The sequence below is a fragment of the Plectropomus leopardus genome, chromosome 17 (assembly GCF_008729295.1).
Source record: "Plectropomus leopardus isolate mb chromosome 17, YSFRI_Pleo_2.0, whole genome shotgun sequence".
In the NCBI taxonomy this organism is placed as follows: Eukaryota; Metazoa; Chordata; class Actinopteri; order Perciformes; family Serranidae; genus Plectropomus; species Plectropomus leopardus.
This window is the reverse complement of record NC_056479.1, coordinates 11755883-11778364: the sequence shown is the minus strand read 5'-3', so window position 1 is coordinate 11778364 and position 22482 is coordinate 11755883. Positions and strand designations below refer to the sequence as shown.

Sequence of the window (22482 nt, the reverse complement as noted above, 5' to 3'; positions counted from 1 at the left end):
AATCAAACCTCGTTAAATCTAACATAATTAGGGAATTCAAACATGAGATGATTAACAACAATTATTGGGTTTTCTGTTAGTCTGCTGTAAAAGTTAATGGGTTGACAAGACGTGAATTGGGCAGCCTGTAGTGTTTGCATCCAGGAGACTAGTGAGCCAGGTCTGTTTCTACCTGCCCCTTGACCCCACCGCCACCACCCTCAATCTTTTAATAAACAATCCCTCTGTTTAAACTATTCACAAACATTGTCCTTTTTCACATTCTTGCTGCTCTGGGGGTTAGTGTGTCCAGCACCTGCAGTCACATGACATGTTTGACCAGCATTTAAAGCTGCTTTTGTGTCTCTTTAAAAATATCCCTGAATGGGCCTAAGTTGCTTTGGAAATAGATGCAACCACATGCAGTGGACACAACACCGGAAGTAAGTTATGGGCTTAATTTATTCTCGGCAGATTTACTCTGTGGTGTTATTTATAAATGCTGGCTCAGGGTGGGTGTGTTAATGCATAGCCTCTGTCATGGAGCAGCTGGACTGTGGGAGAGATGGAGGGAGGAGAATAGAGGAGCACAGAGGCAGAGCAGAAGACACACAGCAAGACAGTTATTTATTTAGGACGTCTTTTAAAGACAGATCTGTCATAGTTACAGAAATGTATTTTTTGCTGCAGCTGTCCATCTCTTCTCACAGGGCAACATGAAGAGTCAGGAGTAGGGTTTATCAGTATTACAGTTGTTCAATATTAGGACTGCACACATAATCGAATTATTAGCAAAATTGCGAAACGGCCAAGTGGAGTATCAAAATCACAGGAGCTTAAATTCTATGAAAATGTTTTAATTTTTGTCAAATCCTAATCGATATTGCAGTATGAGACTTGATATCGTCTTAAATTATGGACTTTGTTATATCATATGTGTTGTCTTTTACTGGTTATGAAGGCTGCATTACAATAAAGTGTTGTAATTTTGTGATCTTTCTGAACTGTTCTAGCTGTTCTATTATTTACCTTCGCCCACTTAGTCATTATATTATCACATTACTGTTCAATTTCTTGTTTCTTTGAAAACTGGTTTTCGGAGTAAATTGTTCATAGTACAACAACAAATCTGCTCAGCTTGAAACCCTGATCATGACCATTGTCAACCAGTCAAGATGCTTTTCGGTGTCCAGGTACCAGGATTTATTTGGCTTCCATTCAGCAATATATTTAAGACAAGTCAAATCGAGAAAGTCAGTAAGTCTGCTCAGACCAGGATACAATACAACTTACCCATGTCAGCACTTCAAACATTCATTTCAAAGGACCATACTGTGTTTTGCATGTTATTGCCAGTTTAATCATGACATTATATTTTATATTTTATCATGTTGTATAACCACTTCTTCTGACTATTTTCAAAACCTATGACTAGATGACTATACCCTCCATATCAACCTTTTTCAACCAACATGCAAGTATTTAATGAGTGAGTAAATGCAATGGACAACAAAGTGAATGCAAAATAATCATATCATTAGGATCATGTCGTGCAGCCAACCTCCTGTGAGGCTATGTGTGGAAAAAAAAAAGTTTCTTTTAGTGTCAAGCGATTCATGGAAAAGAAAGGAAAAAAGCAAATTTAGCTGAAATGGTAAATGAAGAGATGAGGACAAAGAGCTCAAAGAGCTGTAGGTTAGTGAACTTTTGCTGATGAAACCTGAGTGAACTGGATTATGCACACTGTATTATTTTTTCATCCGGCTGCCGTTTTCAAGATAGTCCCTTTTCCAGTGATACAATTTTAGCAAGAACAACAGGCGGTAACTAAATCAGTAGATAAACTTTGAAACACAACACACTGTATAATTTTACCTTTTGACTGTCAACAGCAACTGGCCCAGACTGGAATAGAATCCTCCAACTATGTCCAGTAAGTTGTTGTGTCTCAATAAAAGCTAATAATAACTGATTTATTGTAACTACAACATATTTGATACTTGGCCAAATAATAGAAATGTGTCATGTCAGTAAAGAATGAAAATCAGCTTGCACAGACTTGAGTTCTGTGCTTTTCTCATGAAATAAAGTGTAAAGCGCTGATTCTTCCAGGTGGTTTACGCATATGACGATGGCAAGTTCCAACATGTAAGATCTGAGAGCCAGTTTCTGAACAGCATCCCATTCATATGCTACTGTATGAAATGTGTAAATCAGACCCAGACAAAATATTTATACATCAACACTGTGAAATTGATATTATGATTTGGCAGACTCCTTTATCAAACTGTGACACAGCTAAGTCAAAATCCCAACTGGAGCTTTTTGACAACCATCCAGATGAGTCTGTACTTTGAAATGTAGCACTGCATGGCCTTGATAGACATACTTAGACAGGAAAATGCTCTCTGTGTGGATGGGATGGATTGTCTATTTCTAGTTGTAAATGCAGAAAAAGAATTTAAAACCTGCTTTCACTATCACGTCAAATTGATAAGGTATTTTGATGTGTTTGATTGTTGTAACTTTTCTTAGCCTAAAAAGGTATGCTAACTAGAGCCCGACTGATACTCAGAGTGCTTGGTATCGACCAGAGGATTATGTTTTTATTTTATCGGGCTGTTTTAGAGTGCTTGGTTATGGAAGCAGGGTATTGAAACCTCACTGTACATTTAAAAGCCATGAAAGTGATGGGAAGGAATAAATGCCAGCCCCTCCGGTTGATGTATGAGCAGTCTGTTCTCAGGCAAGCTCAGAGGATAATGACTAACCAATTACATATCCTCCCTTCACAATACCAGCTCTTGCCCTCTGGCAGACAATACAGAGTTCCCCACAGCAAATGCAACCATTTTAAAAACTCATTTGTTCCTACCTCCATCAAACTTTTAAACAATGCTGCAGGGATTGTACAATAGTTCCATGATGTTTTAACAAGGGGGTGTGTGCAATATGTGTTATGTGCAATGAATATGAATTTTTTTGCATGTGCAGTTTTGATTATGTGCGATTTATTGCCAAAATTTCAAATTTGATATGATAAGCTATATCTATCCTGTCCCGTTCCGTCCCGTCCCATCCCTCCCATCCCGTCTCACTTGAATCTAACTATCTACCTAAATGCGTATATATTATATATATATATATATAATATATATATATATATATATATAATATATATATATATATATATAAATATATATATATATAATCTTCCTATATATATATATATATATTTATATATATATATATATATATATACAGAGACGGACTTTACTGTTTTTGCAGTCAAACACTTGTGACAAAGATGTATAATAGAGGCAGGAAATCTTAAAAATGAAAAACCTAATGATTAGAAATTATCCCAAGCATCTTTTTTGCATTACTTTTTGTTTAAATCTTTTTTTCAGTTTTATATTGGTGCATAGAGGACAACATATATTCCAATACTGCTATGTGTGACAGGCCATTATAAAGGCTGATTTTATCAGCTGACTGATATATTGATTGTGCTTTAATGTTTATGTAACAAAAGAGAAGGTTTTCAATCAGTTTAATAAGGCTTATTTTTTTATCGTAAATCACAGTCTTCAATTCTGTGTAAAAATTGTATTCTTGCTATTCATACGGTAAAAATATACTAATTGGGTGACTGTAATTTCATTTTAATTCTGTACTGACAAGAACTGAAACCATCACCTACTTGGAGATGTGAGGAAACTTCATCCATCAGTCCAATAGGCTGATGTGGCTAATAGTCAGTAATGTTCCTTCTGTGCAGTATTAAAGGTTGCAGATGTCGTTTGGTTGAAAGAAAAAAGTTCCCTTTAAACTACGCACAACAAGGTCTGTGGGTCGTTTTTAATAAGCAGGTCATGATTTCTAGAAAGAAATGATGATCTCTGCTGTTGACTTTTTCAAATGTATTTTTTGGTGCTTTGAGCACCACAAGCCAAGTGCCATCTAGTTCCCTTATATTTGAGAGAAGGCAGACATCTCTTGGTCCAGTATCTTTAACCCTTGGCAACTCACACGAAAACAATCTAGACTTAAAAACAGCAATACAGGTAAGACGAGAAAAATATATATTATTGATTTCAGAGTGAACCATCTTTTTAAATATGTTAATATTATTAACATATTAAATACTAAATACTTTAAAACCCCAAAAAACTAGCTGCAGCATCAGATGGCATGATGTTTGTGTGTGCCCTTTCGATTCTAGCGTTCACAGAGCTTTGGTGTAAAGGAGAGTGGTAAGATTGCTTTGAATTGTGGGTGGCACTTCACTTTTCTAACAGGAAGTGCTTACGCTGATGAATGGCAGTTTTTCCTCAAAGGAAAGAGTGGGTGACACAACTGCGTGTTTAATTTTACTTTGTTCACATTAGAGCCGGTTAAGTCAACATGCAGTTTGGGAATTTTAAAAAAACACATCTCAGCTGGGCTTTAAATACACACGCCACACGCTGCAAATGCTGCGCTTTGATTGTTGCAAGCCAACTGAGGACGACAGACGCTGATGATGATTCAGGGCTAGTACACGGGGGATTGTAGTGTTGTTCCTGTTGCCTGGATGGCTAAAGTTGTAATTTATTGCTCACAAGTGAAAATCATAGGAACATATCAGTCAGCAGAGGAGGAAGTCTGCTACTTAGATTGTTTGGCCTCTCCTCACACAAGCACACTCACCCAGAACCTCTCCCTGTTTTGAAGTGCATGGTGTACTGAAGACTCTCTGGCAGAACAGAACAGTGAAGGTTTGGCTGAAAAAAAAAACAATTTTATTTTTGTTGACTTATCCTTTTCTCATTTTCTTTCTTTTCTATTGATTGACTCATTTTGTATTTCATTTGCTGCAGGAACTGAACTGAACACAGGAACTGTGTGTGGCCAAATGCTGTTGTTGGCATGGATATATGCACTGTTTTGACAGATAGTGTGTGTTTGCAAGAATTTGTCCGAGGTATACACATTCTTCGCAGGATAACTCACCTTTGAGGCAACTAGTATTGAATAAAGAACTAGTGGCGAAGTGGCTGCTGTTGCATCATCTCACGTTGTTTCAAATAGCAAGCACCTTTATTTTAACTCCTCTGAATAACATAGTTTTGTTCAGTATGGTAAGATTTCTACCTGTGCACTTAAAAAGAGATAAATAATCTGAGAGTGAAAATGAAGCAGACATCTTTTGCTTTATGGAGAATCCTTTGCGGCTGTGCTAGGACAGGGTTTTGATTTGTATTTAGTTGCGTAATGCTAGCTGGAACCAATTCTCCTGGTTTCTCATCCAGTGACTCTCAACTCATAAATATGCCACGATTCTGCACAGTGGGTGAAAAAGAAAACCACTGTTCCTTGCATCTTTGCCAATGTTCTGTAAAGGAACTGAGGGAGAGGACTGGTTTTGCTTGGACTTTATGTCGAAGTGTGCGTTATTTGGTATCTGAGAGAGAGGAATCAGACAGTGGAAGCCAATGTGGATTCATTCATTTAACTGGCAATTCATCAGTTGAGCAAAGTGAGTGCCTGGTGTTACCATGGTGTTGAATTGGTTTAAGTGCAGCATTTGTGTTTGTCTGACAGAGAGAGAGAGAGAGAAAGAAAGAGAGACAGAGAATAATCTGTTGGCAGTCAGTTCAAATATGGACGACAAAAGTATGTGTGAGTGTGAGAACGGCTTTCGAGATGGTGGTCTCTTTCCCTCAGTTGGAAAATAATGGCAATAAAGGTAAAAGAGCACAACAAGCAAGGATCTTTGAAAGTTGAGCCAATGTAGAAGTCACGTGTGTGCGAGTCTGTGCGAGTGTGTGCGAGTGTGAGTGTGTGTGTGTGTGTGTGTGTGTGTGTGTGTGTGTGTGTGTGTGTGTGTGTGTGTGTGTGTGTGTTTGCTTCTGTCTGTGTCTACTTTTAGTAAGAACCAATTTGAGTTTTATACCTTGAGACTGAGGACATTTTTGGACAGTGGTGACATTTTGGTCAGTCCTCACCTTCAGACAGACCTTCAAAGGCCTATTTGAGGGGCAGAATTAGTTTTTAAAGTTCAGGTTGAAATAAGGTTAGGGTGAGAGGCAAGGGAATGCATTATGACAATGAGTGTCTTAACAGGCATATAAGTGCAGGTGTGTATGCTTTAGGGTTGAGATGTATGATGGTTTATGCCTTGTTATAGTAGAAATTTGTCATCTGGTAGAGATTTGGAAATAGCATTTGTACCATGCAAGCTGTTCGGGGCAGGCTGCAGCAAATCAGGGGCGAATTTTCCCATGATCTCATGATTCTGATGTGATCTGACGAATCCAGTTTCCTCGCTAGTAAAGTTGCAGCGGTATACAACTTCAGGGCATACTGTAGGACAGGGGTGTCCAAACCTTTTTTAATGGGTGCTAGGCCTGGAGACCAGTGACTTCTCGCAACATATGAGTAATTTTAAAAAATAAAATCACATTAAAATGAGACAAACACAACTATTCCTCGAAAAAATATTCAACATTCCTTTGCTCCTGAAAGAGGCGACACTAGCTGATGACTTGATGCTTCTTTTCAGTGGCTATACCTATCTAGCAGGAAATGTCTGCTGCTAGCTTGTCTGCTTGTTTGATGTCTGTTTATGAAAACACATCAGTTGCATACTTCCTACTTGGTGCATATGTACAAACTGTACTATAGTCCTGCCATCATGAGATGAACAGCAAAATGTGAAAGATAAGCCATGGCCCTCTAAAAATCGGTCAACCATGGTCATGCCTGCTGTAGTATGAAAAATTGTTGGTTATTATATCATGTACATTTGCTTTTCTACGGTATTGTTAAGAAAATTACATCGGGAGAATCTCATCTTTATTTTAGTTATTTTTAAAAGAGAGACTTTTACACGTTCCTCCTTTGAAAATGGTTTCAAGTTTCACTTTTAGTAATCAAGCATTTGTTCAACTGAACTGAACTGATAATAATAATTGTGTAAACTGTATGCTGAGACGGTTATCGTACCATGAAAATCTCATACTGTTGCGGCCCTACTCGCAAGTTCATGTAATTTTGGCAGACATAGAAGACAAGAGTTGTAAATACACAAACCACTCGAAATTATTATCCTCAGAGACCTTAAAGCTTGTATTTTCATAAAATGATCAAATTTCTCAATTGAATTTTGCAGAGCAATTACTCTATCCTGATATATATCATTATCCTGATATAAAATTGCATATATCCACAGTTTGCCAGATAGAGGATTGTGGCCATATCACCCACCCTGTGTATGTTTATGCTCATAGATACAGGGAGAGTGCAAAATACAAGGGACACTTGTGCTGCCATCCAAATATAACACCACAAACCAAGGTCTGAAAAATGACGATGGAGTTAAATCCACACTTCACAGCTGGAGTGTTTATTGCAAGTCTGTTGTGTTTGATTGCAGTATATTGTACTATTAATGTGCCCATCCTTGTCTTCTGAGACATGGTGAAGACGTGTGAGTTGTTCAGCTGACATGATAACCTCCTGTGTAGAGTCAGGAGGCTCTTCCTTTCAAGTAGCGTCATTCTGTTTCCAGAAAACAGAGCTAACAGTGCTTCTTCTTCTGTTATGGGAAGAGAAACATATTAGTGAACATTAATATGAGACTTCATCTTGACCTACTGTGAACATGTGATAATTGGTTGAGTAAACCTCTGGGCTGTGTGTGTCATTACTTTGGCTAATTCATACATTTTTACTCTCACTGCTAGTACAAAGACATGTCACTTCAATCACTGATCAAGGAAAGATATCTAAACAGGTTCTCAGTGTGAGCAGAGCATGCAGACCTGCTAAAAAGGTCAAAGGTCCTCCCAAGTGATTAAATTCAGTCAGTCTCAACTGGAAGAGAATTTATTAAGTAACAAGAGGGTTAACTCAAACAAATTAGCCGGATGGTAGAGAAGCTAAGAAGAGTCGAGCCAAGGCAGACAGATCCAGACAGTAAAATAACGATACTCACATATTTGTCTGGAGAGTTATGCCAGCATGTGGGTTCCTGCTGCTCTGCGTCTTCAGAGTCCAGCCAAGAGAGAGAGCCCCTTTCGATCACAATAAGCCGAACGTCAGAGTCTCTGGCTCTGTGTGCATCATGATGGCGGTCATGACCGTCTTTCAGGCTGTAGTTCAAAGCTTTCTAGGCTCTTGATCGGGCCAAATACTCTCTGTATCTCTAAAGATGTCTGTTTTCAATTGGACTGTCCTGTTACTCCACATATGCACACATTGATCTTTTTTTTTCCTAAGATGAATTCTGAGAAAGAGACAAAAAACAAGGCTTTGACTTATCTTCAACAGACAAGACCTAAAGGAACACTGCATATTACAACATGGGTTTTATTTCTGTAGTGGCCATTGGTTCTTTTGGTTGTGGGCTACTCACCAAGTTTATTGGTCATATCTCACAACGTAGTGACTGATATATTTTCACTTCGGAGACTGTTTCAGAAATGTTAAGAAAAACATCAGTTTTGCCGAGGTGGAAATCACACATATGCAAGTCTAAAGTCTCAGCCTTCAGCCTTGTCAGGTGTGCAGGCTTTGCTCCAGAAACTGACCAATCATGTTCACTGTTGTGGTGGGGTGGACTATATTGTATCAATCTGGTCCCCTCTCCAAATTTTTAAGGTTTTTGTGGATCTTTGAATGAAGCGTGGGCGGAATGCTTCATGAGTTCTTTTTTTCCTCACCAGCCGTTTGTAGAGTTTGAGTCGCAGGGTGGATAACTAATAAGCTGATAAGATCAGAGCTGATCAGGTCAGATTTATGGATGAGAAGAGCCGCTACTGCAGCGGTGAGCAAATGCAAACTTTTAGACCCAGCATGATGAATGGTCAAGTTTTACTTTCACTGCGCCTGGAATTCTACTGCTCCACCTGTGCCCAGAATACGCTCTGCACTCTGAGAGTATGGTGCAATGAATAATTGAACAGTAGCCTAAATTTATTCCAAAAGTGCTCTTAATGAATGGTCAAGCTCTAAAAATATAAAATCTATACATGGCAGCAGATGCTGTTATCCTAGACGGCCACCACAAATAAATGAATGTGTTGGAAAACCTTGATGTTTCAAAAACAAAACACAACTTCTGAATAACTAGAAATGTGAAAGCCAAGTCAAATCTTTTATCACTGTTAGGCGAGCAGGTCTTAAGTCTTTATATTTGCGCTGTCTGACTCGAGTCAAGTCGTATGAAGTCGTATCGTTCAGTGAGGACTGAGAGAAAATTGTGTTTTTATTGTGTTTTTAAATGTAACCAGCCTAATGTGGATAAACTTTTTTAACTACTGTACTTGCTGTATTTGTGCACACTCAAAGGTTTTCTGTGCTATGAGGGACACACTTTCGCTTCTATCTCCAAGTAAAGCAGTAGCTAATTTGGCCATACTGTTCTCTGTGATGATGGTCAACTTGTCTGATTGACTGTTTCCTCCCCCAGATGACTAAATTTTTATATCAACATTTTTTGAGAACTATCAAATACTTTATCGATAGGATAAAACCAATAAAATAAGGAACTAGAGTTTTCATTAACAATATTATTTTGTTGTTGTTGTGGTTTTATATATCAGACTTAAATATGTAAGACTGGAGAATATCTGTTCATGCAGTTCCATTTAAAATTGCTTTCTGGCCACATCTCAAATGTCTTTTTAATTGCAGCATCTTTGAAATCTGCACATAACATTACTAAGAGCCTTTGTTTTAATGCTCAGCCTTAGGACATTTCATAAAGTTTGTCATGATGTTGACGTGTCCAACACAACTGGAATAAATAGAAATCTGTTCAGTGGACTTTCCCTCTCACCCTTTCAGCTCTCTCAAAACCTTTCATGCTTTTTTGTTAATGCTCCGGTCCTTGTGAAAAAAAATGATAGCTTCCTCAGAAGCACCCAAGGTTGACTCACTTCCTCCTTTTGCTTTCTCTCTCTCTGACTCTCTGTGTGTGTGTGTGTGTGTCTCTCTCTCTCTCTCTCTCTCTCTCTCTCTCTCTCTCTCTCTCTTTCTCTCTCTCTGGCTGTCTCAGGTTTGTGGTGCTCCTCTTTAGAGTTTCCTGCTGTTACATGGTAACACAGAGCTGAAGGAAAGAGGTAAGGTGTATTTTAGTTCTTTTTTTCTATTCTGCAGTGATGTTGGTGGTAAAATAAGTAACATGTTACAGTTTTGATCATTTATTGTCAAGAGAGAACCGAGACAAGAGATCTTTCGGTTTTTACAGCACATCTCAAGTTCACGTCAGGACATTTGGATGTTGTGGTTAGAGTCAAACAACTGCTGGGAAGCATCTCATTCTCTGGTTGGAAGTGAGAATAGAGGCGCTAATGGTGGGCAAACAGCCCCTGGAGCCTCTACCTCAAAGAGCTGTTAAAGAGACAGACTCACCATTAAACCCCAATTTGTCCCTCTGTCTTTGGCAGCACAACAAACACTGTTTAAAGTTTTAGCTCCCAGCATGCTCTGTTGAGCCTGTTTTATGTGTCTCTGTAATACAGGATGGTACAGAGAGACAGTAGTGTACCCACAATGGGTGTTATAGAAAAAGGTGCTAGAAAAGGTTTTGGGTGCTTCCTGTTCGGTTCCTCCTCCAATCAGCTGAGTGAGCGAGTGCTGATGCTCGCTGCTGATGCCCTCACAGATAAAACATATGGATGTTACTCATTTGAGAAGCATTTTATTGTCTTTTGAAAATACGCTCTGAAAATGTGTTCATACACACAGTTTGTCAGCAATCTGCATATTCAAACTAAAGCAGCATTTGGTGTCATGTTTGTGTTTTAACCTCATTGTTCCAGGTGGCAAAAGTTTCATCAAACAGCTGCGTGACATATTAACAGATATGATTTATTTATACATTACTGTCTTTGTTTATCTGGACAGATGCAACACAGTACAACTGATCAGCACACAGTCGTAACAGAGGATAAAGAGCATCTCCAATCCTTTATCCCTTTTAAACCATACGCATAAATCGAGCTGGGTAATATAACAATATTATTTAGATATTTGGATATGCGACTAGATATCATCTTCAATTTTTGTAATCATATTATTGGAACTGTTGTTATTTCTGGGTTTTAAAGGCTACATTACAGTAAAGTGATTTAATTTTTTGAACTTACCAGGTTGTTTTAGTTGTTCTATAATTTGCTTTTACTTACTTAGTCATTAAATCCACATTACTGATGATTATTTATCAAAGACTGCATTGTGTAAATATTTTGTGAAAGTACTAATAGTCAACCCTACAATATAGCGACATATATTGTAGGTATTTAGTCAAAACTATTGTGATAATGTTAGGGCTTTACCTGACTCTGAATTATGTCAGTTGAATCAAATAATTCTGAAATAAATTGGCTATCAAATAAGAATATTTATCCATTAGTGTCTTTTTTTTTTTACATAGAAAGTTTGAGAGTGTGAGCGGGATTCGGCAGGCCTTTTAGGGTGACAGTGACGTTCAGCTAATAGGCTATCGCAAACAAGCCAAGTTAGCCCTCTGAGAGCAGTGTGAAAGCAAGAACCCTGCAGCTGAATCTGAAGTACAGTGTTCATTGAATGACAAAAAAAATAATAAACGGCTGCTCAACTTGAATCTCAGTCGACAGAGGAGTGTCCAACATATTAAAATCTTTGATTTTCAGGGGGGAAGTCTTAATATTTGATTTTCTCTATATTCAGCTCTACAGATAAATATTATAATCATATATTATTTATATTAAAAAATAGCTTTAAAGCAATGACACAGACTTTTTGAGACCCCCCTAAGAGGCTGTGGTCCATCAGGACCAAAGTCTTTCCCTCTGCTGTCAACATCATGAATTCTCTGGTGCTATCCCCTCCAACCCAGCCCCAGAGTCATGAAAACATGACACTGTTAGGCTAAATCAGTTTTTATGTGTTACATTAAAGCACACTGGACTGGATTTCTTTACACTGCACACTGTAGTTAACTTATTTATGTAGACTGTAGATATTTGCACTGTAACTTTACTTCTGCAAAACTGTACAATCTCTCCATTGCACCTTTGAACATCCATTTGTGTTCTGTACATTCAATTTTTCATTTCATATTATTAAATAGGTTCTATATTTTTTTATCTTATGTCCTATTCTATTTAAATTCTCTATTTTTATTCTTCCCTTATGTTGATTCATGTTGAAGTTCTAAAGTAATTTTGCAAACTTTTTGTCTGATATTTCTAACCAAGTTCTTTGTGCCTTTTATTTGATCACTACAGGCGAAGTTCCTATCGTCATAACATTTTTTGAGTCCCTTAAAATCTTCTGCCAAGTGTAGCTGTTGTAATTTCAGCACACAGTTGACTGACACCGTCTGTCTAAATTTATGGATCATGGCTTTTGTCTGCAGAGAGCTGAGTGGCTCATAGAACTACTCAAAGAACACTTTATGGTAACAGCATGAGTGTGCCTTCTTTCTGAAGTCTGTGCTCTATAGTGTAAAGTCTCCAACAAACTGGAAAGTCAAAGTGCAGGTCACGTTCAGAGCAATATGAGCGCAGGAGTATTATCATGGGCCAATGGGATTAGTGTCTACAGGCACAAATATCAGAGTGGAATGATCTTTCGAAGCTCATCTTACCTATACACACTAGGTGGACAAGCACGCATATAGACACAGCTATGAGGAATAATTTATGCCATGATATGTACACACATGCGCAAGTGATTTATTATCCAGCATGTGGCGTCATCAGACGGATGACTGAAGGTCAGTTGTGCAAGTCATGGGAACCTCTTAAATTTGAAGCAGTTTCTTTTTGTGCAGGGAAGTGGCTTCCTGTTTTTACATGCAATGTGTAAAATGACTTTATAGTCCAAATACAGAGTATAGTTTGTGTTCCTCAAGAGGAAATAAAGGCTTAGAATGGGAAAAGTTAAGTTTAGCAGCAGCACAACCTTGTTTACAATTTAAACTAAAGGTATGATTATGGAAATATGATTAAGATATTTCTGTTGTATCAATTACATATACATTGATACATTAAGATGCACACACAGTTAGGCAGAACCACTGACACCACAGGCACCTACAAATACACACACACACACACACACACACACACACACACATGCACACATACAAGCACCGCAAACTTCCAGTGTACTCATATCACTCAGTCTTTTACTGACAGTGACTGCACCACTTTTGAGAAGGGTGAGTGGGTGTGTTGACTGGAAGAAGTAGCAGTGACCCAACACACAAATTCTTTAAACCAAGACACAGTTACACTCATCCTGGAGCTGCTGGCTCCACAGCAGAGGCAGTTAAAACCCTCAATATGATCAAAGAAGAGACACACGACCAGCTCAACCACTAAGGCTTGGAGCCTTAGAGGGAAACCAGAAGCATCTGTTTACTGTAGGTTTCCTTTCACTGAACCTACTCTGAGCTGGTTATGTCATGGAGTTTGGTTCAGTTCAGTGAGGATTTAGTGAATTCAAATTTTGCATTTCCTTAAAAATTAAAAAATTATGCTTTTGACATTTCATTAAGTCAGAAAGTTGATGGTTTTTTTTTATTACTGATCCTGTTTTTTGCTCCAAACATGCATTTTCTGATGATATTGGTGCAGATGTACCACTTGAGGTTAGTTACTTTTGAAACAATTGGTTCTTGATTTCATACAGAAGTAGACAAAATCAGTCTTTTTATTTTTAACTGGCAACCTCTTACTAGCAGAGAAGGAAACTGTTGGTAACAGATTTTATCAATTGTAGGCAGATATATATATAGATATATATATATACATACATATATCAATTACACGAGGTGACAGAGAATCTCATATTTATTGTAAGACAAAACATAATTCTTTGGTGACATTAATGCAAGAGGCATTTGGTCGAGTTTTTTTAAGTCACCGCTTATTTTGAGATTTTACAATGCAGCATCAGAAAAAAACATAAGATCATACTTTTAATGTCTCTGCATTTGTAAGACTTTTCATTGATTGATTTGAGATATTTTAATACCAAGTATGGCCTCGTTTTTAGATTAATTAATCTGTGCATTTTAAAACTTTTAAGCATCTGCAGAAACCCTGATATACACATGATGGCTATATGTATAATGTGACACTAAGAGATTTAGACCAGAGCTGGCCCTGGCAGTTAGTCTTGATGATTAAAAAAAATGCAAGATCAGATTTATTTTGTGACATAACCCTGTTTGGTTGCTTAGCTTGTCTCTAATTTTCAATCATGATGTTCAGTGTTTAAATGTTTATAGCTACAAGAGTACACCAATGTGTTCGTTAGGTGTGTGGAGAGAAGTGCAATCTCAAGTAGCTTAAAACACTGTCTGGGGTTTCTGGAGTGTAAACCTACCCCAGTTTAATGAAGGTCAGGACAGAGCCGCTAATGTTACCCTAAACTCTGATAGCATTCAGGACTGACCTCTATGCACAATTTATATAATATGTTCACCGACAAACTAATGTTTAGTTAATTATGTGACCCTTAACTGAAAAAGCTAACAACTGCCATTTAAATTATACAAGATAAAAACAATTTTTAACCATTCCCTTTACTTTTGTATCTAAAAATAGACTCATCTCTTTGAATACCAAGCATCAGTCTTACCATGGCCCCATGCACAACGTAATGTTAACTCAAATGATCTCTTTGCCTGGTCACGTTGCTCTTTTCTTTTAGCTTTTTTCCTCACTATAAAAATTAATAACTGGCTCTCCTTTTCAACCTCAGGGTGAAGATGGCAGTGTGGATCCAGGCCCAGCAGCTCCAGGGAGATGCTCTGCACCAGATGCAGTCTCTTTACGGTCAGCACTTTCCCATTGAGGTGCGACATTATCTGTCCCAGTGGATCGAGGGCCAGCTCTGGTGAGTCCCTCTGCAGTGAGTGAGTGATTGAGTTTGTATGTGTGTGTGTGTGTGTGTGTGTATTTGTGTGTACGGTTATGCCAACATGTATGCTTGCACAAATGTTTGTGCTGTATGTTTGTCTGTGAGAGCACATTTGAACAGTTGCTTTTTGTTTGCTATTTTCAACGTCATTTATTAACCATGTGCAAATTTATACGTGTCTTCATTTTTTGTATGTGTCTGGCATGCGTGCATGTGTGTTTTTTTTCTGTGTGTTATTAGGGATGCCATAGACCTGGAAAACCCACAGGAGGAGTTCAAGGCCAAACGGCTGCTGGACAGTCTGATACAGGAGCTGCAGAACAAGGCCGAGCACCAGGTGGGAGAAGATGGCTTCCTACTCAAAATCAAACTGGGACACTACGCCAGCCAGCTCAAGGTAAACCTAAGTGCCAACTTTTCCCGTTCAAACAGCCTGTCTGATTGACAGTTTTTTTGTCTTTCCTTTGCAGAGAGAGAGCAATTGCATTTGGTTCAGTCTATACGTCCATATGTCCAATTCTATTTAAATCTTCTATTTTTATTCTTTCCTTAAGAACGCCTTGAGTGAATTTCCTCAAATTAGGCACAAATCTCCACTTAGACTTAAGGATGAATTGATTAGAATTTGGTAGTCAAAATTCACTGTGACATCAGGTTTTTAGACACAACTCCAGAATTCACTCAAATGTCTAATAGGATAAAATTATAAAGTGATGGCATTTTATATCTAAAAGGTGTGTTTCATGGTGACATCATTATGTTCTACAAAACCTCTTTTCTTGCCATTAAATAATATAACTCAGGAACAGAAGGGGAGACATTTGGTCAGATACTCAATTGGTGACACTAAACTTGGGTGTTCACCTGGAAACTGTGCTGATTGTATAGATCCTCTGTGCTGTCTGATTGAAGATGAGCCTTAAGCTTTTTGAATTTGTAGCTCTGTTTGGAGCAACATTCATATTTGAAGCATGGTCTTCTGTCATGGCAACACATTAGTCTGGACAGACATGGATATAAACTGCAACTTGAAAAGGTTTGGCTGAGGCATACAACAATGAGATGATAATTCTAGTTTTAGATTTATCAGTGAAAGACACCATAATATTCTTTGTCCTAAAATTTACTTTCATACTTTATTAAAAGTCCTGAAAACAAATAATGAATGGAGCATGAACTGCCATTAATGTGATCAAAAACAACCCAGAACAAATTTAAAATAAATTGTTTTCATCAAAACAGTGTGAGAAAATGATGAGCAAATGGTTGGAAAATACATGTGTTTGCTATGGTTTTTAGACCACACTGTGCATAATATGTTTTTAAGAACAGGTTGTATCCACCAAGAGGAAAACAAGAGGACAGCCCAAGTGAGGGCCTTGGTAGCCAGCCAGCTCTGCTATTTATGATTGAGCTCCCTGCTCACAGATTTGTTTTTCTGTTTGTCTTCTCCCCTCCCTGAAACCAGGCAGAGAAACAGGGTGAAGGGAGCTGGCTGTGCAACATCAAACTGCAATCCCGAATTCCTTCCGCTCTGTTTTCCCTTTTGTGAGTGTGGGCGTACATGTGTTGATGTGGATGATTGTCATACATGAAAATCATTTTCATAAACTTAACTTGGTTCAACTGTAAATGCAATGTCACTCTTTAACGCAAAACAGGAAACAACAAGAATATCACAAACTGACTCACAGCAAACTGAAAGTGAAACCGCAGTTTGTTACACTTCTTATCAGAGGGAAAAAAAATATTACTATAGCACATAAACCACTCAACTCTGGGGTGAGCTTGATGTTATGTGCGTATGCTAATGAATCATGTCTCTATATGAAGTGTGCCGTGCTTCAGAGATGGGTCTCATTAGGCTCATCTAATGGGTCTTAGAGTGTACGCCGCATTGGCTCCAGAACTTAGCGAGCTTCCTTGATGCGACTAAATTGAAGAGTCCTGTGTGCAGCGGTTGCTCTGCTCGTCAGGGGCTAACAGGCCTTAACACAGCACATGTGCTCCTTGTCTTTCAGAGCACGTATGACCGCTGTCCTCTGGAGTTGGTCCGATGCATCAAACATATCCTCTACACAGAGCAGAGGCTCGTCAGAGAGGCCACAAATGTGAGTAGAATGCATGCATGTGCTGTACCTGCATGCGCTGCTTATTGGTCTACACATACAGACATCCCCACTGAAATGTAAACTTGCATAGACAAACACCTGTGGCTTCTCCATGCATTATTCATTTCATAGCCTATACAAAGCCTGAAAGCAAACAGAAGCTCAACTACATAATGGTGACTGATTCAGAGGTTGGGTAATTGTGTAACTACTCTCTGTTTTCCTCCATTTATCCTCCCAAGCTCTGCCACTTCCTTTGCATTTTTATGAATGTGATACCTACGGAGACTCACACCGCCATAATCATGCTGGAAAATAGTTATGAAGAAGTAAACATTTTGGTATTTCGTTACTGCAACGCAGGCTCCATGGAGGGAAATATTTCATGGTTTCTAAAAACCATAAAGCCAGCAGTGCGTAAAACATGTGACTCTCAGCAACTCCTGCGGTGAATTGATTTCCAGTCACTACATGCCGTTTCTATTAGTGGAATGCATATTTGGACTGATTGAATTTCACCCTGTTTGTTCTGAACCTCTAGGCGCCATAGTGCTCTCGTTCAGACCTTAACTGACCACGAGTGCTGGAGTGTGATAAGCAAATGCATTGCTTCCTTCTCCATTTGCTGTGTTGTCATCACAGTTTTGGTCATTGGTGATTTTACAGTCAAAATAACCAAACTGCCACATACAGAGGTCAATAGATCAAATGCAGCTTGGTTTCAAACCTCTGCGCCATCCCCCACAGATATCTCCAGCAGCTCACCTCACCAGTGGCCGGCCATTTCACCCGACAACTGTCATAAACAACCCAGTGACAGACAATATAGAAGCCATGCAAGCTCACCAATTACTGTTCCCACACCTCCCATTTCCTCCCTCTCTCTCTGTTTCTCAATCACGCTTTGTCGCTGACAGTCAAGCTCTCCGGTGGGTGGGATGATGGACAGCATGTCTCAGAAATACCAACAGATAAACCAAGCTTTTGAGGAGCTGCGCCTGCTCACCCAGGACACTGAGAATGATCTGCGCAAGCTCCAGCACAACCAGGAGTACTTCATCATCCAGTACCAGGAGAGCCTCCGCATCCAGGGTGAGGCTCACACCTTGTTGTCGCTGCTTTAAATTAATGCAAATGTTTTGGCTATGAGGAGACAGAAAATTAATTGTCAACAATTTTGATAATTAGTTATTCGACAACCATTCGTCATACATGCCAAATTTGTTTGGTGCGTTTCTGTTTTATTTCATTCTAAATATAATACAAAAAAAACAGAGGAAGGCTGATTGCCAAAAAACAATCCACATCCAGGTCCAGCTCCAAACTTACTGCCATTAGAAGGATCAGGTCCAGGTGCTCAAAGTGGTTCCAAGCAGTGGTTCCCAACTGGTGGGTCACAGTCCAAAAGTGGATCCCGGGTCTATTCTTAATGGACCACAAGTGCCTTGTGAACATGTCAAGGTTGTAAAAGACACTTTACTTGAAGGCACAGTGAATTTTCAGAGTAGAGCTTTGATTTTGAAGTGCTGTTTATATTTATTCTTGCAGTATGTTTTGTTTCTTTGTGTTTTTTGTGGGGGGAAAAATGGATATGTGTTAATTTATCTGATGTGTGGACCGTAAACTAATGACTGAGGAGAATTTGGACCCCCTGGCTGGACCAGTTGGGAACCACTGGGCTAAAGAATATAAAAGAAACCTTTAAAAAAAGATTAAAAAATACACAAATGCGAAACCAGCTTGTGCCTTCCTTGGGGTGTAGTTACATGCAGAAACTAACAAAAAAGTATTTTATTTTACGTTTTTTGTGTGTCACTACTCCCTGAGGAAGGCGCAAGCTGATTCACGTTGGTATTTTTCAAAGTTCCCAACTCGTTGAAATAAAGGCCTTTTATATTCTTTAAACCATTTTTAGTGGCCGGACCTGGATCACTTAAGGTTTCTTCTCTTTATTGTAGTACATTTTGATTTTTGAAGTTCAGTTTTTCACTATTTTTCTAATATTTTGAAAATTCAAAATCAATGAAGAAATGAAATGAATGATGAATTAGATTAATCATGAGTTAAAGCCTTGAGATGTTTGCTGTGCAGCTTGATTAAACTGGACTGTTCCCAGTTGTGATGCTGCAGTGCCGCTTCATGTTGAATCAAAGTTATAAAGGTTTTAAAGAATGGTTTGAGTCCACTATATGTAATAGCTTTGAAATATCAAGGCCTGAAAATGCACGTCACAGCTGTCTGAAATGTTCTGGATGCTGTAGATCAGCAATGGAAAACAAACAGCTTCCATAACCCAGCAACCTTTGCTTATACAGTATGTTGCACCATTCAGAAAACAACACTGCTGTTGTGACGTCTAGCTTAAAGCAGGTTATCCTGAGTAAATCATTATTTCTTTTGAGTATACGTGTATGTACACTGTATGTGTACAGGTTAAAGATTTTCACCTCCTCTCTCTTTTCCTCTCTGCCTCTCTCACTCTTCCCCACCCCTCCCCCATTTGGATGGCAACAACCCCACCCCTCCTCAGCTCAGCTGACCAGCCTGGCCACGCTGCCCCCTGCTGACCGACAGCTACGGGAGCCCGCCCTTCTCAGCAAGAGAGCCACAGTGGAGGCATGGCTGACCAGAGAGGCCAACACACTACAGAAATATAGACTGGTAAGACGTGAACATGCACACTTGAAGAAAACTGCATGTGCAAGAGTGCTTCTGTGTGACTGCAAGTTCACTGTTTCTGTGCAGGACCTTGCAGAGAAGCATCAGAAAACACTGCAGCTGTTGAGGAAGCAGCAGACCATCATTCTGGATGACGAGCTGATTCAGTGGAAGAGACGGCAACAGCTGGCTGGCAACGGGGGCCCACCAGAGGGGGGCCTGGACATCCTGCAGTCCTGGTGAGTTCTCTTCCACCTCCCACCAGGATCACAGCCACTGGACTCCCTCACAAAGCAAAGGGTCACAGGTTTACAAGCTTTCAATTGACTACTGCTGGGTTTATTTCCAAAGTTTATGGCTCCTAACAGCAGAGGCATAGGCAGACCAGTCTGACATGTCTCTTTTTTAGACTCTCAGTCCCTTATTTGCACACTGGCTGTGCTCTCTTTTCCTTTTTTGGCGTATCCAGTCAAAAAATTCATAGTTGTTTTTGAACTATCTTGTTTCAATTATAATTGCTAATGTTCTGCTGGAGTAAAACCTTCTGCGGTCCAATTGTCTGTAAGAAATGTTGAAGGATAATACCTCTGACCATGTCTGTGCCTAGGCCTAAATGCGTACTTATGGGGTGCGTGTGTCTGTGTGTGTGTGTCTGTGTCAGGTGTGAGAAGCTGGCAGAAACCATCTGGCAAAACAGGCAGCAGATTCGGAGGGCAGAGCACCTCAGACAACAGCTGCCCATTCCCGGCCCCATTGAAGAGCTCCTCAACGAACTCAACAGTACTATCACAGATATCATCTCAGCATTGGTCACAAGGTGTGTGTGTGTATGTGTTTGTGTGTGTGTGTGTGTGTGTGTGTGTGTGTGTGTGTGTTCTTAGGTTTATCTACAACCCTAAAGGCTGAATCTCATCTAAAAAAGCCATTTCAAGGACATGAATGTAGGTCAGTATTGTGTCAATACAAGTATATCCACCCCAGCATGTATGTACAAGGGGGATTATGTACATTGAGGCATCGCCATTTCCTGTGCTCACTGTTGGCCTTTATGTAAGCAAGTCCTACTTGAACAGCTTCAGTTGCTGTTGTAGCCAACAGAGTGCGAGATATCATCTCTACTAAAATTAAATTACTCAGGCATTCAGTTAATCCACTTGAGTGAAGCTACTGTACACTGTAGAGAATATATGTATAATATGTATTTATTTTATTGTATGGGTACTTAACAGCAAGTGCAGTTTAATATTGCAGAAAACATTCACTCAGCATTGTCAGAAGTATAACCCAGCAAGTGGTTTATCCGTTTACAGTCCTGCCAAACAAGCTGAAATTATTTTCATGATGAAGTCAGCCTATTACTCCCTGTTATATTTATAATTGATTTGCTGTCAAAAAATTCTGAAAAACTGTTGTTTTGTAGATTCATTTCTCATTTTAATGTGACGCAGCAGCAGTAGGAAATGTTAAGTTTGCTTGATCACCAGCTGTGACTTAATGCAGCTCTGATATAAGGTAAAAAAGTTAACAGTAAACAGTAAGACTGATGATAACGAGATAAAATTCTTCTTGTGCATGTGAATGCAATTTTTATTGAGCGCAGGCAAGGCAGACTCCGCCACTAACAATCAAAAAAACTATGTAGACTTTACTAGTGTGTGTCCTATCTGTATGTGTTTTATTTTTGTGATTAATTATGAGTCTATTAATTGTTTAAGGGAAGGGAATCACCATTGCAGTCATAAAAGTGACACACAAGGGGAAAGTGTAATACCACACTTTCTTTTGCCCCCCTTTCCTTGTTTTTCTTCAGCCAACTTTCTCAACCCCGCCCACTAATCGCTGAAATGATGAACCAAAGGCTGTGAACATAGAGAGGAGTAACAAACAAACACACAAAAAACAGTACAACCAAGCCATTCCTCCCAACTCCATCCCACTGCTACCCAGGAATCCCATGACCATTATGGAAATAGACCAACAGACATTAATTAATTACATCAATTTCCTCTAATTATATCAGTTTCCTCCTTCAACCATGATGGTATCCATAGAAATAGCTAAGAGTATACACAGCATATGTACACGTATGTATGTGAAGTAAACAAAGAATAAGCTCATACTGTAGTAGGCTATATTATGTATGTGTATGTATGAATGGTATTATCAACAAGTAAACAAACAAGCAAAATACATGAAAACATAACTGATAAAGACAGTTAACTGCAGATATTTGTACTTGCTCATATAGATTTAACCAGCAGATAATATTTTGTGCTTTGGCAAAATATAATCAAGTTGTAGAAAGCTCCAGTTGTGCAACATCCTCATAGAAAGAGAGCCATTCCCTCTCCGACAGTGCATGTGGTAGTTTCCAGAGACATCCTATCATTCTTTTAGCAGCTGTAAGGTTAGCTAACATGAGGCTGTCATGAATCGTAGCTGGTCCCAAATAGGAGGTGTCATTAATAATAGCTAACACTGTGAGTTGGGAACCATTTGGTCAATATTTTTAGATATAATACTTGAGACATTTCCCCCAAATTTATTGTCTCCGTACACTGCCAAGCCATATGTCTGCACGTGTTAAAGTCTGAGCCAAGGCAAAATTCCCTCTGATGCCTCTGGTCAACTAGAGATCACATTTAACACATGATATCATCACACACAGCTCCGACTCAAACCCCGTCAGTGCAGAATGAGACATAAACAGAGGAGGGAAGTAGCCCTCATATGAGAAAGACAGTGTTCATAGGGGAGAGAAGAAGACGGAGATGACAGAGAGTTAAGACTGAATGCAAATGTCCCAGAGGCAAAGGACAGAAGTTAA

General features: G+C 39.1%; 1 protein-coding gene across 2 annotated transcripts in view; it reads left to right on the top strand.

Annotated features, from left to right (window-relative positions):
• Window positions 1-22482, top strand: part of stat5a (signal transducer and activator of transcription 5a) — a 63955-nt gene that overhangs the window by 30798 nt on the left and 10675 nt on the right. The window contains exons 2-9 of one of the 2 annotated variants that reach the window (XM_042504185.1): window positions 10025-10088; window positions 14728-14862; window positions 15127-15283; window positions 16908-16997; window positions 17915-18089; window positions 19528-19658; window positions 19743-19894; window positions 20317-20472. In XM_042504185.1, coding sequence (XP_042360119.1) covers window positions 14735-14862; window positions 15127-15283; window positions 16908-16997; window positions 17915-18089; window positions 19528-19658; window positions 19743-19894; window positions 20317-20472 — 989 coding nt within the window. In that variant the 5' untranslated portion in view covers window positions 10025-10088; window positions 14728-14734. The remainder of the gene's footprint in view (window positions 1-10024; window positions 10089-14727; window positions 14863-15126; window positions 15284-16907; window positions 16998-17914; window positions 18090-19527; window positions 19659-19742; window positions 19895-20316; window positions 20473-22482) is intronic. The other variant, XM_042504187.1, reaches the window with a different exon arrangement.